We start from the raw sequence: 22766 nt of genomic DNA, 5'->3' as shown, positions 1-22766 counted from the left end.
TGGAGAAGGAGGATGGCACCCACCCGGCAGTACCGGGGACGGGGCGGCTGGGAGGTAAGCGGGTGGGACGCGGTATTTCCTGGGGGGTGCCACGGCCGCGTGGCCGAGGGCACTGGGGGTGTTTAATCTGGAGAAACGGAGCCTCAGCAATGGTGACCTTACTGCTCCCTGCAGCTCCCTGAAAGGAGGAGCAGCTGGCTGGGGTTCAGCCTCTTTCTGCAGGCAGCTGGCGACAGTATGAGAGGACACAGCATCAAGCTGCACCAGAGGAGGTTTAGGTTGGACAGCAGGAGGGATTTCTCCAGAGATTAGACATTGGAACAGGCTGCCCAGGGGGGTGGTGGAGTCACTGTCCCCGGAGGTGTTCAGGGAAAGACTGGACGTGGCACTTAGTGCCGTGGTCTAGCTGTCATGGTGCTGTTCGGTCACAGGGTGGTCTCGATAATCTCGGAGGTCTTTTCCGGCCCAATCCCCTCTGGAATTCTGTGGTTCCGGGCTCCCACCCTGCCCGCCCGCGCCGCCAGGGGGCGCCCTCTGCCCCCGCCGCCCCGCCCCACCAGCGCGCGGAGAACGCGCGCCCCCTGGCGGCGTCCGCTCCCCCCCGCCGCGGCGGAAGCGGCGGGCGGTGCGTGCCGGACGCGGGTCCGGGCGGCTCCCGCGCCCCCGGCGGCGCGGAGTTCCCGCTCCCCTGCCTGCCCCCCGCCGCCGCCCCCGCTCCGCAGGGCGCCCGCTCGCCCCCGCCCCGCCGCCGGGAGCCGCCCCGGCCCGGCCGCCCCGCGGGCACCCGGCCTCCGCGGGGGCGGCGAGCGGAGAGTAAAACCGGGCCCCGGCAGGGACGCGGGGCTGAAGCCGGAGCCGCCGCCGCCAGGGGAAGGTGAGCGGGCGCTGCCGGGCGGGTGGAGGGTCCCGGCCCGGGCCTGGCCCCGCTGCCACCCCGCAGATGCCCGGGCGGGAGGTGACTTGCCGCGGTGGCCTCTGTCACCGCCGAGCTCGGGGCCTTGCTTTAGTCATCACCGGGACAGGCGCTGCGGGCGGAGCGTGATGGGAGCCAGGGGCGCTTCATGGGGGCAGCCGGGCCGGGGCCGTGTCCTTCGTGTGAGGAAAGCGAGCCAAGACCCCCTCCATCCCCCTGCGGAAGGAACCACTGACCAGCCGTCACAGAAGCCAGGCCAGTTCCTGTGCCTAAAGAAGGACTAAACCCCCCTCTGACTTCTAAGGTCTCCCCTGTCGCAGGTGATGTTAGCTGGATTATCAGGGTCTTCTGGTATTTTTCGTTTATTTGGGTTTTTTTGTGTGCTTGTGGTGGCAGTGCTAATTCTGGTAGAACCGCCCTCCGTACCCGTGTGTTTCTGTTGGCAGGGACACGTTGAGCTGCTGCTTTGTAGTGTCTTTCTAGTTTGGAAACACTGGGATGTCCTCCAGGGGTTTCACTTACACATTCCATGTACATGCTGAAATCGTGCTGCGTGTCATTTACAGCAGAGTGTGTTGCTGTCCGTAATCGCTCCTTCTATCGTGATCAGTAGGGTCTCAGTTATCCCAGCATCTGCTAACTGCAGCTGAAGGCCTCTGTTGTAGTTTAGTTAAGGCCTTTTCTGGGTCATGTGCTAGAAGTCAGTGAAGGGAGTTGTGTGTTAGCCTTGTTTCCGCTTCCTAAAGCCTGAAGTGTAAACATAAGTCGGTGTGCGCTGTCATTAGTCAAATGAGAAACTGCATCTTTGTGAAACTAGTGAAAGATGTAAGCTGCTGCATTAGGAGCTTAGACCTTAAAAGTGTGTATTTTGAACTGCTCAACAGCAAGTTGGAACAGACCAAAGTTTCATTATCTGTTACTATATAAGAACATATAATAACTGTGTTGAACCTGTACTCAGTGTGGAGCTCCTGGGCTTTTTTTGACCATAATCTGCCGTCCCTTCTTCACTGCCATTGTACCCACATTGTGAGGACCTTACTGCTGCTCTTAATGAGTGGTTATAGAGGGGGAAGTAGAATCTTCGGAGCAAAGGGACAGGAGGCAACAGACACAAGCTGTAGTAAGGGGAACTCTAGAACTAGAATAAAGGAGAACGTTTCCAACCTGAAGGTATTGAAGCAGTGGATTAGGGGCCCGAGGAAACTGTGGGATCTCCATCCATGGAGATACTACAAACTGGACTGGACATGTCATTGAGCAACCTGGTTAACTGGTTAGTTAGGAAGAGGTTGGACAGTCTGATTTCCAGTATAAGTTACCCTGGGATTCTCTTCAAGGTGAAGAAGCAGCATTGTTCAGAGTAGAGCTGACTGTCCCTAAGGGAAGGCAGTGCTTTAGCTCGTACCTCTGTGGCTGGTAGCACATAAGATGTTAGATTTTAATTTCTGTTGCAGGTTAGCATGCAGATATGCAAGTAAACTTATAAAACTGTGGTGATTGCATTTGAGGTATTGCATTGAACATTCCAGGCAAAAGGACATGTAATATTTTGCAAGACTGACATGTGTGAACAGGACTTTAAATTTACTTGGAGTATTTGGGGTTGGGGAAAGCCATAAACAATTAAAAATATATAGTAAGTGGGAGAGTATAGCTATAAGTAGTCTTTTAAGCTACATAATCACCTCTCAGTTTTGAAGAAATGCTTCTGTGCCATAACCCATGCTCCATATTGTTCTCTAGGTAGTAGGTGGATCCATTGGAGAAGTCCAGGCATAACAATGTGATAAATATTGTGGTGTTGAATGCTACTCCTAAATCTTGTTTGGTCTCTCAATTTATGTTTCTTATACTTGCTGTGGGTGTTTGCTGCCTGACAGGTTCTGGAGTTCGGCTCTGGGAACTGGAATGAAAAAGAGTTTTCTCTTGCTCTCCCACACACTCATTCTCTCCCATCCTTTCTCCCTAATTCACACCCCAAGTACAGGTGCATGAAATCCGTGAAGGGCATGTCACTAATGCTATGTGCTTATATGTTGCTGGAGAAAAATCAGCTGCCCGTTACACACTGTCCTCAAGAACATGCTGAGGAGCAAAATGGTGTAAGCCTGAATTAGTTTGGAACAGGCATGGGTTGTGGGAGCAAAGATCAGCTTTCTTCTCATTAACAGGAGTTATCTTGAGTAATGTGGGTAGAGGCCGATTTCAAAACCAGCAAAGGAGAAGGGACATCCTTGCTCTGTCAGAATGTGAGGGAAAATTGAGACACGAAACTAAGTGAAATGAGTTCTACTCTAGTATGTGTTTCCCTGTTCCTTAGCAAATGTGGAATAAAATTGATCTGCTTTGTAAGTTTTGTTGTCACTGGGGTTCTGATAGCAATATTATCTTCTGTATTTCAGTCTCTTGTTTCTTGCAAAAATAGAGCAAAAGAAAGATAGACATACATGTCTGTCTAGGCATAGGAGTTTTGCAGTCATACCTGCTATAAGTCACATTTAATAAACAAAACACAACAACTTCAAGCTTCGATTATTTCAGAAATACTGTTCTTAATTAATTTCTCTCTACCAGCCTATTTTACAGTTGCAACATGTTTTTCTTCTTCATCCTGACTAGCAGAACTTGGAATATTGACCAAGTAGTTTTTTTCTAGACTAGAATAACTTTTGTTCCCAGAGGTATTAGGTTTGCTGTTCAAGCACCGTAGCTAAAATAGCCAAGCATTCAGGTTGTCCTGTGTTTGTAAGGTGAAGTGAATAGCAAGTTGTCCCCTAAATTGTACAAAGCTAAGAAAAAACGTGTTGCTCCAGAGTTACAGAAAGCCTGAAATTCCAGGCTTGACCTCTATGGGCTGGTATCTTAGGAGCTGGCATTGGAGTAGAGAGATTCTTGTATATAGACAGAGTAAAGCCAGAGCAGTTAAAACTCTAAAGGGGACTTTTTGTGATCTTTTCTTCCTTGTCCGTTCCTGCTGCCTTTCAGTGTTGTGCTCCGGGTCTTGAAGTTTCACTGTCAGTAAATTTTTGGGTACTAATAAAGGTCTTTCCAGGGCTGAGACTTCGTTATTTGAGCCAGTCTTCTTCCTGAGTCATCCTATGGTTGTAGTGAGTAGAAGTGTTCAGTAGGTTTTCCTTAAAGCACTGGATTTGCGATTGTGCTGTTTCCTATTATAGTTAGTGCTTGAGAGAAGGTTTTATTTTATTGTAACAATAAACTAGAGTAATCAATACAGCTTTTGAAATTCAAAAACAGAGTATTAATTGGTATTGGTAACAGTATAAATGTTCTGGATCTGTTCAAGTTGAGCAGTTTTCAATGAGATAAAATCCTAGCCTGAAATTAAGCAATTGCACCATCTTTCTCAATTAGAATTGTCAGCATTTCCAGTACACAAAAGAAAAGGACTGTAAAGATCAAGTAAAAGGTTTGCTGTATGAGCTGTTGTGCTTCTAACAGGTGCTGCTGGGATGTGGGGTATGAATAAAATATATCAGGCAGGTTTATTATATGATTAAACAGTATATGCAGATGTATCTATTTGGAAGATTTATTCATCTACTTTTTAAAAATTTTATTTTAAACAGGAGATGACAGGTGGAAATGAATCCTGTACTGCAGGACCAACATCTATGTCCTACTTAACTTGCCTGACTTACATTCTGGAAGAATGGACTGGTGTGGAGCATATTGGAGATTATCTGAGTTATGCATTCTACATTTTGTGGTTGCTTTTTCCACTTGTAGTAGTCGTTGTACTTCCAGGAGTTATCGTCATTCTCTTCTATGTTTCCATCCTTTTACTTCATATTTATAAAAGGAAGAATGAATTAAAGGAAGCTTATTCCCATGATGTTTGGGCAGGTGCAAGAGAAATGTTGGCTACCCTATGGGATGGACATGGAAGAATATGGCATGGTAAGCAAGACCTGACATTTCATAAAAAACTTCTGAGGCTCTTATTCCTCGTTTAGCTTTCAAGATTATCAATATATGCCTGGTCGTTGGTGCTGGTGCATGCCATTTCAGGCCAGGTTTGTTTTCTGTTTTATAAGTGACTGTCGGTGCTTGAGAGAAAAAAAAGTGATTGAGACCTTTTTGAATGTAAATTTTTTTATTGTATGCATTTATTCCTTTGCTGCTGTAACATGAGATCTCTGTTCTGGTTGAATATATGCACAATTTTTGAAATTGCCTTTTTTTCCCATTTTTTGCTTTTTTTAAACAATTCCTGGATTTCCTCATTTGAAGAAGACCTGAAATGTGTGTTGTGTTAAAAACTAGATCAATTAACTGTATCATTTCAGGGTCAATATATGAAGACTGGAAGTTAAATGCCAGTTCCCTGATAGCTAGTATGTCAGCCAGCACATGTTAGCATAATTTAATTGCATTTAGCCAGTCTTTCATAAAATTCCAAATGATGGCTAAAAGGAGCACATAGTGTCAATTTACTCACTAGTTGCTTCTTGAAATTCACTTTAGAGCCTGACACTGTTACAGAACCCTATTTTTTAATTTGTCTTTGTATTCTGGACGGATACTTTCTCTAATAGAATGTCAAAACTAAGGGTCCTGTTCCTTGTCCTTCTACTATTACTTCTTTATAAAGACAGACATAATAAATGATTTGGCTTTTCTGTCTAAGGAAATCGTAAGTCTCTTTCAGAGCCATTCAGTCTAGATGCAGCTAAAGGAGAGAGAGATACTTAAGAGCAATTTACATAAAGAATAAGTCCTTCTTGAAAATCATCTCTATTTGTTCTCTAGCCAAAGGGAAGCGGGTTTTCAAGGCATTGATAACCAGATGGTGCAGCAGCTGTATCAGATAGGCTTTGTAAGACTAAGATGTAACTTTCATATCTGGGAAAGTACACTGCATCAAAATCAACAGCTACATCAAAGACCTTAAAGTGCTCCCTTCACAATAAAAAGCTATTTGCTTTTTTTTCACAAGAAAATTTATTTTTTTAAGGCCTTGGCTCTTTTAATGCTTAGTAACTTTTTCTTTTTGTAAGGTCTGACATTTTATTTGTGCGAGAAGATTCTTATCCGGTCCCTCATTGACAGCTGTGACTTTTTTCTGCCCTGCCAGCTGCTTCCCTCTTATCTATACACTTGTATTGCTAAAGAATGAAATGTTTTCCAGTTATTTTTTCCCTCACTTGATTAATAAGGATATCATAAGAAGAACTTTTCATCCTAAAATCTAACAGCATTAAAAAAAAACCCAAAACCCCCAGAAACAACCAAACAAACCAAAACCACAAACAAAAACGAAACAAACATTAAAAAAACCCAACGCCACAACTAAAAGCCCCAAAAGAAGCCCAAAACCTGCTGTGTGATACCTGTAACTTTACACGTATAATGCCAATGCTGTATGTGTTGGCTGGCGTGGAGCGCACTTAGTGGTCCCTTGGGGGGGGACAGATGACACACTTGCAATGTGTTGCAGCTCCACTCCAGAAAGTAAAATAGAGGGAGGAGAGCCAAGTGTACCTCCAGAATTAAATTAAGTTAATGGTCTGGGAGTTGCAGACCTGATTAACTTTGGAAGAAGTGACAGCAGTTGGTTGGGGTTTTTTTGGTTGGTTTTTTCTGTGGTTTTGTTTTTTAGCTTGTTTTATTCTATTTTAAAAAAGATACTGTAATAGTACTACTGGGTATTAACTGAATATGTTCTATACTGATGCATTTTGACATTTTTTGTTAATTAAATATATTCTGCACTGTAACTTGAATAGAAATGTGAGGTCACTAAGAACCTTATGTGTGTTTATGTATTTTTCAGCTAAGCATATAAAGTCCCAACTAGCTTTTAGTATATAGTGATTGAAAGCTGGAACAGGTATGACTTGGAGAGAAGTAGCAAAGATAAGCTTCGTACCCTGGAGTAAAAAGAGACATATAAATCGGTGCTGTCATTTCAAATCTTCTGAAACAATCACTGGTGGCAATGAACTTTGAAAGGTTAATAATAGCTTGAAATAGTTGTTTCACCACTCCAGTCCTTATTTTGATTTCTCTTGAATGATTGATTCAGAGGACTTTGCCTCCTTGAAAACAGTGAACTGGAAAAATAAGGATAAATTATACAGTTCAAGATAGTGAGAGTGGGTGTTTTGTTTTAATGTTGGGTTTTTTTGCTCTTTCTCAAAGTGTGGTGCCTTAAATGGAACTTGTATTCTCTGTGAAGCAGCTTGTGTTTCCTGTAGATGCTGCAAGTTACCTTTTGACTTACTTTGCTCTTACCACTTCTCAATTGGTGTTGGTTTCAGTTTGCCAGCTTGCTGCAAGTTAGTTTCTTTGGGATAGAACTGTATAAAAATTTAACATCTGTTACACTTTCAACTCCAAACAGGTTATGAGCTTCATGGTGTCGAAAATATTCCTCCAGGACCGGGACTTGTTGTGTTTTATCATGGAGCTACTCCTGTTGACTATATCTATTTCTCAGCTAGACTTCATATAACGACGAAGAGGAGGTGTACCGTAGTAGCTGATAATTTTGTCTTTAGATTACCAGGTAATGTACTTCATTATAAACAAGCAGTTTTGGAATTCTTATTTTAATTTTTTAATAGTGTAATTAATAAAAATCATGTTGCAGGAACACAGCTCTCACTACAGACATTCAGACAAATTTAGTGGAAGTTTTGAAACAGAGCATGGTCTTTACAAACAAGAACGAGACTGGCCCATGCAAGGACGGGACATAGTCCTGTCTGGGCAACACCTTGTGATGACTCTAGGGTGTTTAGAAACAAAGAGGAGATTGTAGGAGAAACAGTGTTCTCTGTATTAATCATTAGGAAAGACTTCAATAAGATGTTTCTTTTTTATTAATATAGGCAGAATGAGTGGTGTAAACTGATTAAGAATTAAACTGTTTGGAACAAATGCCTTGTAAGTTAAAAATACTAGTCTGGAGAGACAGTGTATTTTCTTATCCCACCCAACTCTTATCCAGTTGAACATGGTGGGCAGTGGAACCTGTCTCCAGGAAGACTGTTTCAAGTAGAATCTTTTTTGGAGGAAAGCTAGAGAAGTGTTCAACATGTTTGTGTGAAGCATGAGGTAAAGCAGGTAGAAAATGAAAAATATGTGTAGGGAAGGATTTTGGCTGGACAGCTTAGTGCAATGCACTGCTAGCTGGTGAAATTATTGTGTGAGGGGTTTGTTTTTTGTCTGTGTGAAATACAGTAGTACCCACTTTCTTTCCCAAGTTTGGTTTGTGACTAAGGGCTTGTCAATTCACAAAATGAATTACAAGGAGCGTTCTGTAGTGTACTGGTGCTTTTAGTGGAACCAACTAATATAAGAAAACTGTCTTTGTCGGTGTACGTTTATTTCAGCCTTAGTCCCTGAAAAGAACTTTTTCATACTGATCACAGTACAGCTTTGCCTCTACGGCTGCTTTTGCCAACAGATTCATTTGTCAGTTGGTCATCAAATCTTTTGCATACAGACTAATAAAACCTACTTCTTAATGCAGATTTGGCTCTGTATTGTATCTATATAGGCAGAGTTGTTTATCAATTGGAAGATGATGGTTTACTCCATTTCTGCTTTAAAATAAGGCTCTAAGCGTGAGTATACTTATGAGTCCCTCAAATATTGTTCAGTAGCATTGCAGAAACATCTCGCCGAATGGCTGGTCTTGAAGAACTGGTTTCAGCATACAACATCTAGCTAACAGCTACAGGCATTCCTCAGGGATTGATACTGGGACCACTGCTGCTTAGTTAGTGTTTTTCTAGAAACCGTGGATGAGGGGTTGGAGCATGCACAGGAAATTCACTGATGATACCAAACTGGGGGGAGCTGTCGATGTACTGGGCATTAAAGCTTGTCTTCAGAACTTCATAGAAGTTAACTGGCAGAAATATTACGAAGTTAAGCAAATGTAGAGCTGTGCATCTGGGATGGAGCAATTCTGTGCCCCAGTACTCTGTTTAAAAGGGGGCTTTGCAGAAAAGGACTTGTAATTCTAGTGGACAAGTTGAATGTGAGTTGGCAGTGTGCCCTTACAGCAAAGAAGATGAACTGCACGCTGAACCCTTTTTAGCATGAATGTAATTGAGTGGGTTGAGTGAAGAGGTTATTTCCATTGGCATGGCACCTGTGCAAGTACATCTTGCAATATGGTGTCCAGTTTTGGACTCCCCACTACAGGGCACACTGACACACTGGAGCATGTTCAGTGGATGTTGGGGGTCTGGAGCACACAGTGTACAAGGAGAGGCTGAGAGAACTGGATTTGTTTGGTCTGTACCAGATAAGAGTGGGGAGAAGAAGAAGTCAGACTCTTCTCGCAGCGACAGAATGAGAAACAACAGAGACAAGTTGCAACACAGTAAATTTTGATTAGACATTTGGAAAGGTATTTTAACATGAGAGTGATCAGACAACTGAACAGATTGCTTAGACAAGTTGGGGAATCTCCATCCCTGCAGACTTTCAAAACTCCACTGGGTGTGACTCTGATCTAGTTGGACTCGCTTTGAGTGGGAGGCTGGGCTAGACGACCTCCAGAGCTTCCTTCTAATCTACATAATTCTCTGGTTCTGTGAAAGAATTAAGGCTGTTCAGGGAGATAAGCCCAAAGAGCCCAGAAAATGTTCTGGATTGTTTCAAAATAAGCACAGTAATCTATGACTGGCAACTCAGCTAGATGCTGCTTCTCTTGTGAATCAAACCAGAAAGACTTTGTAACTTTTTCCTAATGCTAAGGCTGTCTGATCTTGATTAAGTGTTCAGATTAAATTGGATGCCTTTTCAGAAGATGTTTTAACTGAAAGCTATTATGCTCAATGCAGGGGAAATGGGAAGAGGTGGTGGTGCATTTGGGGAGTCTGTTAGACACACATGGGTGTGTCAGAATTGTGTCAGTATTAAGTATGCTTTTGTTCCTTGCATTTTGGAGAAGGATATAAAATATGGTCATGTGCATTCGTTTTTTCCTTCTTTTATAGCTAGAGGTTAGCCACAGGGAAAAACAGCTCAATATTCCAGGCTTCTGGTTCCTTTAGACTCTTAGTTGTGTAGTGCTCAGAAACACATTGACTTCTCTAAGTTTAGGAGAAAGACTTTTCCCAAAGTGTTCAGAGAGGACTGAGATTTTGCTTGTGTTCTTTTGCATCATCCTCTACTATAGTATGGGCCTTTTTTGCTTCCTAAAGTCATCTGGAACGCCTCTTTAAAAGGTTGCCTGCTATTTTATGTAACTAAGACAGTCCCTTTCCTGTAATGTTCCAGAGGAAAGGAGCTTTGGCTTCTTGTCTGTTACATGCACAAGGTGTTGCAAAGTATCTTGTGAGCTAGATTCTCTGCAGATATATGTGTGTGATTACCTACAGCTGTGGAAGGTTGGATTCAATGGTCTAAATGGTTCCTCTCTATCTGGGGGCCTAAAGGTCAACCATGGGAAAATGATGACATCCTTGCCATCCTGCTGCCCAGTAGCTGACAGCTCTGATGTTACAGTCACTGGGGCCAAGATAGAGAAATGTGCACAAGTTGGGAGCAGTGTTACATGCATTACCGGGTTCTCTCCAAAGGGCTTCCAAACATTTCTGCCAGCACAGTCTTGTGGAAAATGGGAAAAGAGTATGTTGGGGCAAAGGGCAGAGTTTGGGTTGAACTTCTTGATGTCTGGAAGAATTAGCATGTTCTGTATGGATAAAAAATTGTGTTTAGATAATTCTGAGAGTTGTTTCGTTGTTTAAAATGGAAAAAAAATAGATTCTTGGTCACTTTCATTCAGTGCCACCTGGTGCTACTCCAGTGTTTCTTCTAACTTCGTGATGACCTTTGCCTTGGACACAGGTACCCTGGCTGTCCTTTCAGGGTCACTGTCAGATTCTGTCTCTCAGCTGCTTTAAGAGAGCCAGGTTCCTCTTTGGTACTGAAGTAGAGCTGTCAGTAGTAATGTATGATCTGCTGGCAAGGCTATGAAGTGCAGCTCAGAATATGAAGTTGATACTAAAAGTCAAGGGTGGGAAATACAGCTGAGAAATTTTGTGAAGACTTGAAACCTCCCTGCGCAACTATTCTGTAGTACAGTTTTTTGTCTGTATTCTGTCAATATTCTGTTATTTTTTTTACTGATATCTGAACTGGTCAAACTCATGGTGTTGCTTTGTGACACACACCCTCCCCCCTGCCTCTTCCCCCATGTATCCAGTTCAGAAAGGAATTGTGGTGTCACAGTCTCTGCTTCCTTGGAGTCTCTTTTCCTGCTATCTCAAGCCTTTTCATGACTGTTTTGTCTGTATCCTGAGCTCACTGACAGAATGAACTTAGAGACAGGCAGCTTTTTACCACCAGGTACATTGCAGAGAGCTATAATTACTTTGGGAATGTAAAGCATTGTAAAAATCAGCTATTGAAAATCCTACAAAAAAAGCACCTTAAAGAAATGAATTTCCATTAGGTAAACTCTATTTCAGGTGTTCCTTCATGCAGATGCTACTAGATGAAGACTGAGTGTCATCAGCAGTGTGTGAGGCAGGCACAGCAAAATATGAGACAGGTGTAATGCAGCTTGTGCCCTGTTGCCATGTGTATGGTCAGACCCTGATTGGATATAGATATGAGTTGGGAGTTATTATACTCACACCAGCTACAAAGACTAGTTAGAGATCAGAGTTAAGTTAAGAATAAATTAATGATGTGTTGCCTCATGCTTTTCTTCCCAAGCCCTTAGTTTATGTGAGCTGTAAGATAAGACAGACCTCTGTCTTCTTAACTGTATTTAGACTCTCCTTCAGCATGTGTGTGTATGTAACAAATGTGTGCTTATATTCACAGCTATTCATTTGTTATTGAGAGGCAAACTCGACTAGATCAGTTCTTTGTCCTTGGCTATGGCTGATAGGGTTGTTTGCTGCAGTGCGAAACTTCAAGAAAGAGAAGTAATGTTTCCCTTACTGCCCAGTCATCCAAAGTTACCATTTTGGTATGCGCTACTCATAAATACTGTATAAATTTAAAATTTGTTGAACCAACTGAACAGGATTTATTTCCTGCAAACAAAGGTTTATGCTAGTTATGTCCTTTCACAATAGGCTAGTTGTCTGAATTAATCAGATATGTTCCTTTTGATGCTTGTAGCAAATTTTTGATGTTCTGCTGTTTCTTGAATGAATGGTCAAAATGACACATCAAATTCAAGGTGATATGGGGAGTTTATGTAACCTTGGGTTAAAAACTTCAGTTACAATATTAACAGAAGGTGAGTGTACCCAACTGAGGCTCACCAGATTCCTCTTTGTATGAAATGCCATCCAGGTACTCACAGACTGAACCAGAGTCAATTGCTGCAGTGATCCGTAACGCAGAGTGTGATGCATTTTCTTTGTCATTCTCCTCCTTATGCATGACTGCTCTTTGCCAAAGTTCACAAAACAAAACCACAACAATTTCCTGGTACTGCTTCTTGTTGCTCTTTATTTGGACTATGCTATGTTAGAGCAGTAGAGCTTGAGCAAGGAGCCAGTGCCGTTGAGTCAATTCCTTTGAAGGGACACCTGAAAGATGTCAGAGTGCTTGACAGTTCTTTTTCAGTTTAGTACTGATTGTGGGATAACACCTGACTTTACTATGACAAAAAGCCATTGAAACCCCTAAATCTTCAACTTTGCAGACCAAAATCTGTAAGTTGGACTTAATGCTTCATTCCCTCTTGGGGACTTGGGGCCGCAGCTTATTAGACAAGTAAGTTTTAGCCATAGTGTTCTGTGCTGGGAGTCTGTACTCAATGGTAGTATGAGTTAACATTTTCTGAATTAATATTATCTTACCTTACAGGTTTTAAAATACTACTTGATGTACTAGGAATTATACATGGACCAAAAGAAGCTTGTGTCAGGACTCTGAAGAATGGCTGTCTGTTAGCCATTGCCCCAGGTGGAGTTCGGGAAGCACTCTTTAGTGATGAAATGTATACTATTTTGTGGAGTAATCGGAAGGGCTTTGCTCAGGTGGCCATTGATGCAAAAGTGGTAAGTATAACACATCATGGAAGAGAAGCAAAGAATGTTAAGTTATTAGTACTTTCTTCCAGAGAAAGCTGTTTTGATTATCATATGTTTGATGTTAGATTTCTGACTGTCATGAGTATGGTCTACTTGCTGTAGGAACTACATTTCAAGACTCTTTTTATTGCTTTTGATTGATAAGAAGGCTTTAGAGTCAGCAAAGAATAGTGTGGTTAGGAAATCCAGAGTTTAAAAGAATGAGAGACGAACTACAGGATGGTTTCTCCATAACAAGCATGTGCTGTTTTGCACACACCTGGTTAGTATTGTGCTGGCTTAGCCCTCCCTGCCCAGCATGGCTGGGAAACAGCCCTACAGCTCAGAGTCACAGAATATGCTGAGCTGGAAGGGACCATCAGGATCACGGAGTCCAACTCAGTGTTGCTGTTTCTTCTATCACTGAAGTGTGGTGTGACCCAGCAGGGTATAGACTCACTGGCACTACATACTCTATTGGCATTTTATGGTAGTGAGGGATGTCCAGGGCATACAGCAGCAGGAGAAGCTGGTCACAGGTGTGAACTCTCTTCAGTTCTAATGTGCAGCATTGAGCTTGGTCAGCAGGCACATAGCTATTCATAGGGGACCAACTGTTAAGGCACAACAGTGTGGGATATGTTTGAATTGTAACTATTTTAGTAATCATTTCAGAGTCCCTCTCATTCTATATTTGTACTTGAAAGGTATGTGCATATGTCCATAGGTCTGCATATACCTAATTTAAAAGCAAGTCTCACACCAGGAGTTTTATATTTAGGTACTGTCAAAGAGATACTAGTTAAATCTCTGGGTTTTGTATAGGAACAGAATACTTTTAAGACCCAAGTGTGCATCACTTTTCTCACAAGGAAAATAACAGTGCTTAAACAGGTATTTCAACAGGCTTAGATTTTACTAATGTATTGTAATAGCATGTGAAAGGCCATACTTGAGATTCAACTATGATTGTACTAGTTACATTTGTTTTATTGGATGTGTGTTTATGAACTCACAAGGGTCTTGTAGCTTCTGATGCTTTTTCCTGGTTTTAAAATCAAGAGTCAAACACAGTTAGAAGGGAAAAAGGGATTTTACCTTGGTATTTATTTTAAGGATCCTTAGGTGCACTACGTCCAGGTCGAATGTACCGAAATGCACACCGCAGTGCACACCCACAATAGATCTGGTATAACATTATAGGTCTTACTAATTACCATGTCTATCAAAGATTCCCCAATGAGAGGCTTGAATGAGGCCCCCTCCCCAAGGAGCCTTCCCCTGGATGGTTCTATCTTAGTTTACAAAATGTGTTCTGGAGAGGACCTTGGGGTCTGGGGCACACTGGTCCCCTAACTACGAAGCTTCTAAAATGTTTAGTCTCCCAGCTGAACAAACAAGTCCAAGAATGTAGGCAAAAAGCACTAAGAATACAGAAGTTGCAAAAAGGTATAACAAGGGTATAAAAGAAAAGGCAAAAAATCATCATGGCATCACTTCATCCCCCTTAAAAACACCCCTGAAAGACACAGTAATATAGGAAGAGTGTCAGAGGCAGGCTGAAAGTGGGAAAAACATCTTTATTTAGATTAAAGATGAACTTTTAAGTCATCTTGAATCATAAGCAGAACTCTTCATGGAAAGAAGAATGTGTCTGAAACATCAGAAAAATGTGTCTAAAACTGGGACCTTCAACTTGTTGAAGTTGTCTCATTTCAGCAGTTTTTTTGCCAGAATTTCTGTCATATAAAAAAAAAATTCTACCTCTATGTCAAAAATAAGATGTTCCAAATAAGATTGTTCTGGAATAAAGATATTCAGTTTAGGCAGCTGCACTTCTTTTTATTCTCTGTAACTATTTACAAACTTTTTTTTCTCTCAAAAAAACCTCAACTTGATGCATGTCTGGAAAGTTACATGTGCTAGCTCATCTCCATGCTTGTCTTTAAAAAGTTTAAAAGAATTTGAGTGCATGAAATTCCCATGAAGAGTTCTGTATTTCTGATGATGCTGTGTACAGTGGGTACATACTATAAAATTATCTTGAAAAACTTTGTATAGTAGCTGACCCCCTCGCAGTTCTTGTCAATCTTGACAGCTGTTTGCAATTTCAAAAACAGCAATAAAAACTTGAAGTATTCAACACCATTCCAAGTACTCATCAGCAGAAATAAGTCATGGACATATATTGACACATCAAGTGTGAAGCAATGCCATCAGCATAGCAGAGAGGAATCAAACAAATGTAGTGTCCCAATCCTGTGAATTCTTCCCTTTGAGCATAACTACAAATTAGGTAAGAGGTTTAAGCACTTAAGTCACGACTGTGCAAACACTGTTAGATGGGGGGAGGGATGCCTAAATGTTCCATAGGTTCTGAAATTCTGGACTGCTCTAAGAAAATAGACTTGCTGAAACAGTGACTCACTGAAATCTTGTGGTATTCTCCAGTTTGAAGCCTTATGGCAGAAGGTTACAGAAGAACTTCAGAATACTTGTTTTGCTCTCTATATATCCTTGACTGAGAAACACTTCTGAAATTAATTTGCTTGTTGAGTTTAAGTGAGGTAGAAGTTTTTTAGGTAGTGCTGTCTTCCTTAAATTCTTAATTATTTTTTTTCCCTCCTAGCCCATCATTCCTATGTTTACACAAAATGTTCGAGAAGGCTTTAGGACATTAGGAGGAATAAGTAAGATATTTTCTATTTTTTTGTAGTTTATTTTTCCATTTGTGTGTGTAGAAATAATCCTCATATAAGTTTGAGATTTAACACAGCCTTGTTTCTCAACATTTGCTCTCTGGTAGAGCTCAGAGATGTTATCAGCATTAGATGTGGTATTGGTTCATCTAAGTTATTTTCCACATAGCAGTGTTTTTGTAGAAAAGCAGTAGTAGAAAGGAAAAAGGAGCCAGAAAAAGGCAGGAAGATTTAAAGCACTTTTTTCTCTGCTTGTGTCTGCTAGGCCAACCCTAGGTTTTCTGCTGTCTGTTAAGAAGCAAGGCAAGCAGGTTTGCAACTGACGCATAATTCCTTTAAATGTCCTCCTAAAGCTCTGTGCTTACACCTCTAACTGCACTTAAAGCTTGAATGGTTTGAACTACATTTAATCTTTAATAGTTAATTTAATAGTTGCTTTTCTATTCTGCACTAGACCTGTGGTTCCTCACAAAACCTTGCATTTGGCAGCTCTCCTTCCTTATCTCTTTGGAACTTGCAGCCAGAACATGAAGAGATGGCTCTTTGTCTGAAGGGTCCATCTCTGGGATGATTAGATGCCCACATCTCTGCTCATTTTCTAGGGTTAAACTCCCTCTTTGTTATATTCTCTTGGTTACTATCTAGCAGAGAGGCCTGAAAAAGTCTCCTCCACACCCCATGTTCTGCCTCAAGTATGGTGGCATCACCTTCAGAAGGCTGCAGGGTGACACAGTTCAGTTTCTCTCCCCCTCCATTTAAGAGCTGTGTATTGCATGGAGAAAGCCAAGGCATCAGATGCAGAAGGTAGAATAATTCACACACTTGCCATGCTCTACAAAAATAAACAGCAATTAATTGTTGCTGTGTTCAGGAGAATCCCAAACAGAAGAAATTGAAGCCAGAATAATTCATGCTACTTGCATTCTACAGCGGAGTTACTAGAGGAATATAACTCTCTTGATCACTGGAGGTGTTACTCCAGTTTCAGTAGTTTTGTCTTTGTTTTTATAGGTTGTGTACAGAAAATTCCACAACTTGATCAGTAAGGATTTTCTTATGCCAACACCCCAGTTAATGAAATTTCATGTCTGAAATTGAGAAAGATAATATTAACACACATTTTTTGAAGAATCTCTTCTGGGTACATTTGGGATAAACTCTTAGAAGGTGGCATGTGGGGAAGAAAGTGTCCTCTTAGAGCTGATTGAGATACCTGTTTTTTCTCTATTTTTACATGGTTTATATGCAACCCGTGTGTGATCTGAAAGAGCAATTCAGTATGTTAGGATGACTGACTTTTAGGCAGATAAGGCTATTTCTGATCCTCTAGACCTCAGTGGGACTGAACAGTGCAGTCTTCCAATACTAGTTTCTAATGCTAACCTGTCAAATGAGCTGAACCTGTAACCTGTATTGTGTAGCATTCCCTTCCTCTCCAGAGAGGCAGCTATTGAATTTCTCTCCTCTTCTTCCTTCTCGTTTCAGCTACTCTTTGGAAGAAAGATTTCACACCAAGTTAGGGTAGAAACAAGTCTGATGTTATCATTAATGCAGCTTTTAGGAAATGACAGTCAAGGTAGGATAGCACTTGAGATGACACATTTGAGAGTCTGGTTTGGGGGCTAGATTACTTTACAAGCCAGTTTCAATGTTAAGATATACTAGGAAAAAATCTTTGCAGAATAATCTCAGTCTCTCTCTCTCTCTCTCTCTCCCCTCCTTTACCCTCCCTCACTCCCCTTCTCCCTTCCCTTCCCCACCTTTATTTCTCCTGCTTTCTGTTACATTTTTTCACATTAGAAATACTTAGGTCACTATATGAGCGTGTTAGATTGCCAGTAGTTCCCCTGTATGGGGGGTTTCCAGTCAAGCTACGTACATTTATTGGAGAACCCATTCCATATGAACCAAATACAACTGCTGAGGAGCTAGCTGAGAAGGTAAGATAGATATCTATATATATAAATTTAAAATATTGAATGTTTTGTTAAAAACCACTGCAATAGTCTTGTCAAATGATTTCTGTCTAGGAGCCAGTTATAGAAATTGGTGGAATCATGGTAAGTTTTGTACTTGCCTAACTCTGAATGTCCTTCTTAAATACTATCTTTTTATTGCTACAACTTGCAGATGTTCTAGGTCTTTTAAAGTTTATTGCACCCTATATTTGCTTTGAGAAACAACTTGCTTTAAAGACCGAAGAAGTTCGGTCAGATAAGACAGCTCTGGGTTGACAGAGAGAAGCACCTCACCCAAGAGGAAGCATTCTGCTTCCTGGTGTTTCTAGAAAAATACTAAAGAAGCCTTTCAAACATAGCAAATCTATGTTCATAAACTGTTGGAATTACATACAATTAAAAAAAAAGGTAAATAATTTCACTGCTTTGTGTAGTGTTTCTCTTTTGTCCAGCTTCTAACCCAACAATTTAACTTCTAAATGTTCCTCTAAATCAGATTTGGATGCCTTATAGAAAGGATTTTTAGGTCCTTATGTTCATTCAGCTTATTAATAGATTTCACAGTGCAAAGACATAAACCAGTTAAGTGGTGGAGCAGTGAGACGGAGTGGGCTGGAATAGGTATTTTTGAGAGCTCCACAGATGGTCACTTGTAATATTCTGAAAACTTCACTTGAGAGACTGTTCTTGACCATGCAGGTGTCAGTTCAGTTGTTTCTCCTCATCTGTTTACCCTATGATTAAGTCTCTGCAAAAAGAACCTCTTAAAATGTTTGTCTGCAGTATCTTAGGCCCTGGTTATGGAAAACTGGTTGTTTCTGTTGCGAGTTCACTCTGACAGGACTTCAGAATGTGTTTAAATTACTTTCAAACATGCATTGGCATCTTTCATTTGTGCCAGCCCTCACTTACTTCTGACTTAAGTTCCAATTCTGCTAGAAAGGCCCCTAGAATGCGAATTCCCTAGAATCCTAGTTAGTTAGAGTGATTTTAAAGTTGTCTCTCATGATTCAGGCTATGGCACTGTATGCATTTTCCCATTATATATAGAAAAAATGTTAAGCTCAAATTTCTTACCTAATGCAAGTTTTAGATCTGTAGAGTCACTTAGGACCAGATGTATAAAGTCCTTCTCCAAGGACTTAACAGTTGATCACTTACTTCATATAAACAGTGGGAGCTTGTACCAACAGTGGGAGCTTGTACCAACAAGCAACATTCTACCGACATTTGCTTTCTGACCACTAGTGTACAGAGGCAAATAATTCTCTGTTCTTCTGCTTCCAGCCTTAAGAATTCACTAGTCTGTGCGTGTCTGGGAAGAATAGGAAGATTATGGTGTGTTCTCACCACAGCTTTTGCATGTTGCCCTGCTTCTGAATGTTCCCTGTAGAGCTTTTATGTAATAAGAGTAACTGCTGTGCGCTCCTTGGCCTGTTTGTTTTTTTGAGTGAAAGTGAAGGCTGCTGTCACATGCAGCTAAGTGTCCTGAACATGTGTTAAAGAACCAGTTCCTTCAGGGGACTTGGATCCAGAGGACATTACTTTGTACAATTTAAATGTGCTGAGACACAGTGGTGTTTCCACTGCTGCTTCTGAGCATGTATAGAAGCAAAGTTGATGCCCACTGGAAGAGTGTTACTGATGCAAACCTGGGCGTAGGCAGGAGTTTGAGTTGCACTACATCATGCAGGTGCTTGACATGCTTTATAGACCTAGGTCTCTTCATGAATTTACTCTGTTGTCGTTTGACTTTTGCATATCACTAATAGAGCTTGTGGACACAGAGATAAGAGACTCTAGTTCGTTGGTCTGTTTCATGGCAGTGTTGCCACAATTACATCCTTTGGGCTTAAATATGGAAGAATAGTATTTTGAACTTACAGTACAATACAGTGTGGTATTTGAAAGGATGAAAAAGAGCCTAGAAATTGTGTTATTATATGAGCAGTATAAAGCTGAGTTTTTCTGACCAAAGCCTTTTCTCTTTTCCCTACAGACAAAAGCAGCAGTCCAAGTTCTCATAGAAAAACATCAAAAAATACCAGGAAATATATTTAGGGCTTTAATGGAACGATTTCAAACACAAAAGAAAGAAGATTAAGGTCTTCTGAACTTAAACTTCTATAACTGCTATTTAGTTATAATATTCTTGAAGTCACATTTGTAAATTATTCATTCTTCTAATAATAGGTTTTAAATACTGTCCTAATGATAATGAGGTATAATTTAAGATACCGGTCACTTGCCTTTGCCCTTTCCCCTGTCCAGTATCAAGCTCAGGAACCCAAACTTCAAATCATTCATAATGGGGCAAAGTTTAATTTTTGATAGATGCATTCCTACCTTGGAAGTGTGCGGGTTGTTGATTTAGGGTTTGTTTTGGGTTTTATTTTCCAAATAACACTGCAAGCCTTTATGTATATGGTCTGTCTTGCTTTTGGTCTGTCATTGTCTCCCATCCCCACCATGATGGATCTCTAGAATGTCAAACCTGCTGCAGAGCTGGAATCTGTCTTGACCCTCATCACTGTAAAGAGGTTTTGTGGGCCAGATTAATGCCATACAATTCATATGAAAACTTTCCTGAGATGGTTCCTCTCACACTGCTGGGAAACAGTCCACCACCCTTGGCCTGCAGAACCTCTGGCAATGCCTGCAAAACTTGCATTACAAAGTGTTTAGTTTTGCTAGGTGAGCTCAGAAAGGGTTCAGAGGAGTGAAAATTGATTAGAGAACTACAGTGATCCAGGGAAGTTTGTTATGGAAACTACTCTGATGCTGCAAATGAGAACCCTACAACACAACTGCTATTCTAAGCCAAGCCATATTGGGTATCTGCCCTTGAGTAGACATTTGTCCCATGTATTTCTTAGTGAATCTACAAATTCTTTTGAAACAATGAGCCAAGTGTTCAAACATCAAAAAAAAAATGACAGTACTGTTTAATAACATGAGCTCAAAAGGCTTTATTTTGATGGAAAGAGAAAATTGTTACAACACTCTAAAAGCAGGAGTTCTTTTGAAAAACAGGAAAGACATTCCCAAATACCCTTTAGATTTAGTATATGGGTAAACTGTTAAACATACATATTTTTCAAACAGTTGTTTATCTAAGTTAAATAATGAAGGAGAGCGAGTTCTGTATACTTTCCTTAAGTGAAAGCAATTGAATCAAGAGGAAAGAGTTGCAAGATTGGGCTTTTGTGCACTTACAGCAAATTATAATGTTGTATTTTTTCTTAGCTAAAGCCTGTGGTTTTATTGTCCAAATAGGAAATATCTGAAATATTTCTTCTGATTTCCAGGAATTTTAATCTACAGTTCTTAAAACATCTGGGAACTTTTTAGTTTTGGGATGAGGACAAATTCCTTCAGAAGAGAAAAAGAGGTTTTTGCTGTATGACGTGGTCTCCTTTCAATATTGTTGCGGTTTGACCTTTTCTTAAAAAAAAAAAATACACTCCCCCCCCCCCCCAAAAAAATAAAAATCTCCAACAAACAACAACCAGCTTTTGAAGGAGCAGCTGTTTTTGATATACTATTCATTCCTCTCACCATTTAAGCACAGACTTGGCTTTATGCTCTTTTAAATGTGTAAATTAGTGACATTGCATAAGTGCATGTGGATGATGCCCTGTGTTAGAAAAATATCACTTTATGGCAAATTGGCTGTCAATTGTGGTTTACAAGAAGCAAAAGGTTTACTTACTTTATGATAATTTTTTATATCAAAAACATTTTATGTAGTGTTAAATTTTTTAAAGCTTTGGGAAGAATCATGTTATATAAAAGCAAATGCCCATTCTGAAGTTCCTTAAATTACTTGGGTTTTACTTGAAGGCAAGATTGTGTTCTTTTTAATTTATTGGAATGTGTTTCAAAAATACTGTGTTAACACAGCATGTCATTAAAAGTGATAATGCTGAATTCCTGCACTGAAGTTTAACTTAAGTATGACCTTTTTTTTCCTGTCCATCTTGAGGAAAACGTACATCAGTCTATGTTGTGAACATCTCAAAGGCAGCTGAACATACTTCATGTTGAGGTTGCATATATGTAAAAGAGGACTCAATCTAAAAGGTTCTGTTAGACATGAATGGACATTGTTATCAGAGATTTTGTAAAATTTATTTTATTAAGTATGTGGGCTGTTTGCTGCAGTTTTGTCCCTTTAAGTATTGAAAGATCAGTATAAAAAATGAAGGGCAGTATTGGTACTCTCTAAGTGTTGATATTTGTATAGGCCTTTCATATTTATTTCTATATATTAAAAATGTATAGAAGACACCTTTCGAATAAAATTGACAACTGGAACAGACTTCTGAAGTTTTGTGTTGTCTTTGAACTAAATGGAATGATACATGGCCTGTCCTGCTGAAGCTTGAGTGGTTTTGAGCAGCATGTCCTACCCCTGAAAAGCCCTTCCTGTCTTGCAGTGTCTGAATAGTGATGGAAGGAACAAAACCCCAGAAGGAATGAAATAAAGGAAAAGTACTTCAGACAACAGTGGAATAAAGGAAAAAAGTCACATAAACAATAAGGTCTGAGTTTTAATAGTTGCAGTCAGTGCTGCAGAAGACCTTTACAAGCACTGCAGTACCACTTCAGTTAAAAGCTCTGCAACAGAAAATAGGCCATAAATACTGACTAGTAAGGTTGGTTTGTACATATTCGGGGTGTGAATGATTGCCTACTTTGTTTTATTGAAAAAGAGGCAGACAATGGATGGAGACTCTCACAAGTAAGGTTATAGACCAGCCATCTTTTTAGCTGATTTGGTTTGCTGTGCATCAAGCAGAAGTATTCAAAGGGATTTTTAGCAGGGTTAGACTAGACCACTGATTGTCTGGTTAGCCTTTAGATACACTGAAGACATTACATGTTTCCCCATGTGAGCAGCATAAGCAGGATATGTATTTTTAGGTTGTTTGGAAGTAGACCAACTGCTGTACTGACAGGTATTCATCATTATCTCTCAGCAAGGCCCAAATCTCCTACTGGCCAATTTACTGTCCTGTTGTGTAATAGCAGAGCTCAGTCTGAACATCTATTATTAGGATGCTTTCACATGAAATTAATCTCTGCAAATGCAAGGTAGAGCGGTTAATCAGCACTGTCAACACAACTGTGTGGCTCATCCAGTATGGGGTTTGCTGTACAAGTATAGCAT

The 22766-nt window shown here is 40.6% G+C and overlaps 1 protein-coding gene across 3 annotated transcripts; it reads left to right on the top strand.

Annotated features, from left to right (window-relative positions):
- Nucleotides 1–750: 750 nt before the first annotated feature.
- Nucleotides 751–21914, top strand: LOC116451709 (transmembrane protein 68-like). Of its 3 annotated transcripts, none has more exons than XR_004243311.1 (7): nucleotides 751–874; nucleotides 4504–4834; nucleotides 7281–7445; nucleotides 12731–12924; nucleotides 15566–15626; nucleotides 17121–17211; nucleotides 17436–17526. XR_004243311.1 is itself a non-coding variant. In XM_032125378.1 (7 exons), the coding sequence occupies exons 2-7, from the start codon at nucleotides 4507–4509 to the stop codon at nucleotides 19695–19697; spliced, it is 993 nt and encodes a 330-aa protein (XP_031981269.1). In that variant the 5' UTR covers nucleotides 751–874; nucleotides 4504–4506; the 3' UTR covers nucleotides 19698–21914. The 3 variants fall into 3 exon arrangements, 2 of the variants coding, with proteins under 2 accessions (XP_031981269.1, XP_031981277.1); XM_032125378.1 differs by lacking the exon at nucleotides 17121–17211 and adding an exon at nucleotides 19593–21914 and having other exon boundaries at nucleotides 17436–17575; XM_032125386.1 differs by lacking the exons at nucleotides 751–874; nucleotides 17121–17211 and adding exons at nucleotides 889–1233; nucleotides 19593–21914 and having other exon boundaries at nucleotides 17436–17575.
- Nucleotides 21915–22766: the final 852 nt, after the last annotated feature.

Source organism: Corvus moneduloides, chromosome 1 (genome assembly GCF_009650955.1).
Source record: "Corvus moneduloides isolate bCorMon1 chromosome 1, bCorMon1.pri, whole genome shotgun sequence".
NCBI classification, from domain to species: Eukaryota; Metazoa; Chordata; class Aves; order Passeriformes; family Corvidae; genus Corvus; species Corvus moneduloides.
Note: the sequence above shows the minus strand (reverse complement) of the source record. Positions and strands in the feature narration are given on the sequence as shown.

Excerpts from the sequence above, each read along its gene's own strand:
- LOC116451709 (XM_032125378.1), top strand. The coding sequence starts at position 4,507 with ATGACAGGTGGAAATGAATCCTGTACTGCAGGACCAACATCTATGTCC. Across the intron at positions 4,835-7,280 it reads ACATGGAAGAATATGGCATG|GTTATGAGCTTCATGGTGTC; the intron begins GTAAGCAAGACC and ends AACTCCAAACAG. Across the intron at positions 17,576-19,592 it reads CTGAGGAGCTAGCTGAGAAG|ACAAAAGCAGCAGTCCAAGT; the intron begins GTAAGATAGATA and ends TTTTCCCTACAG.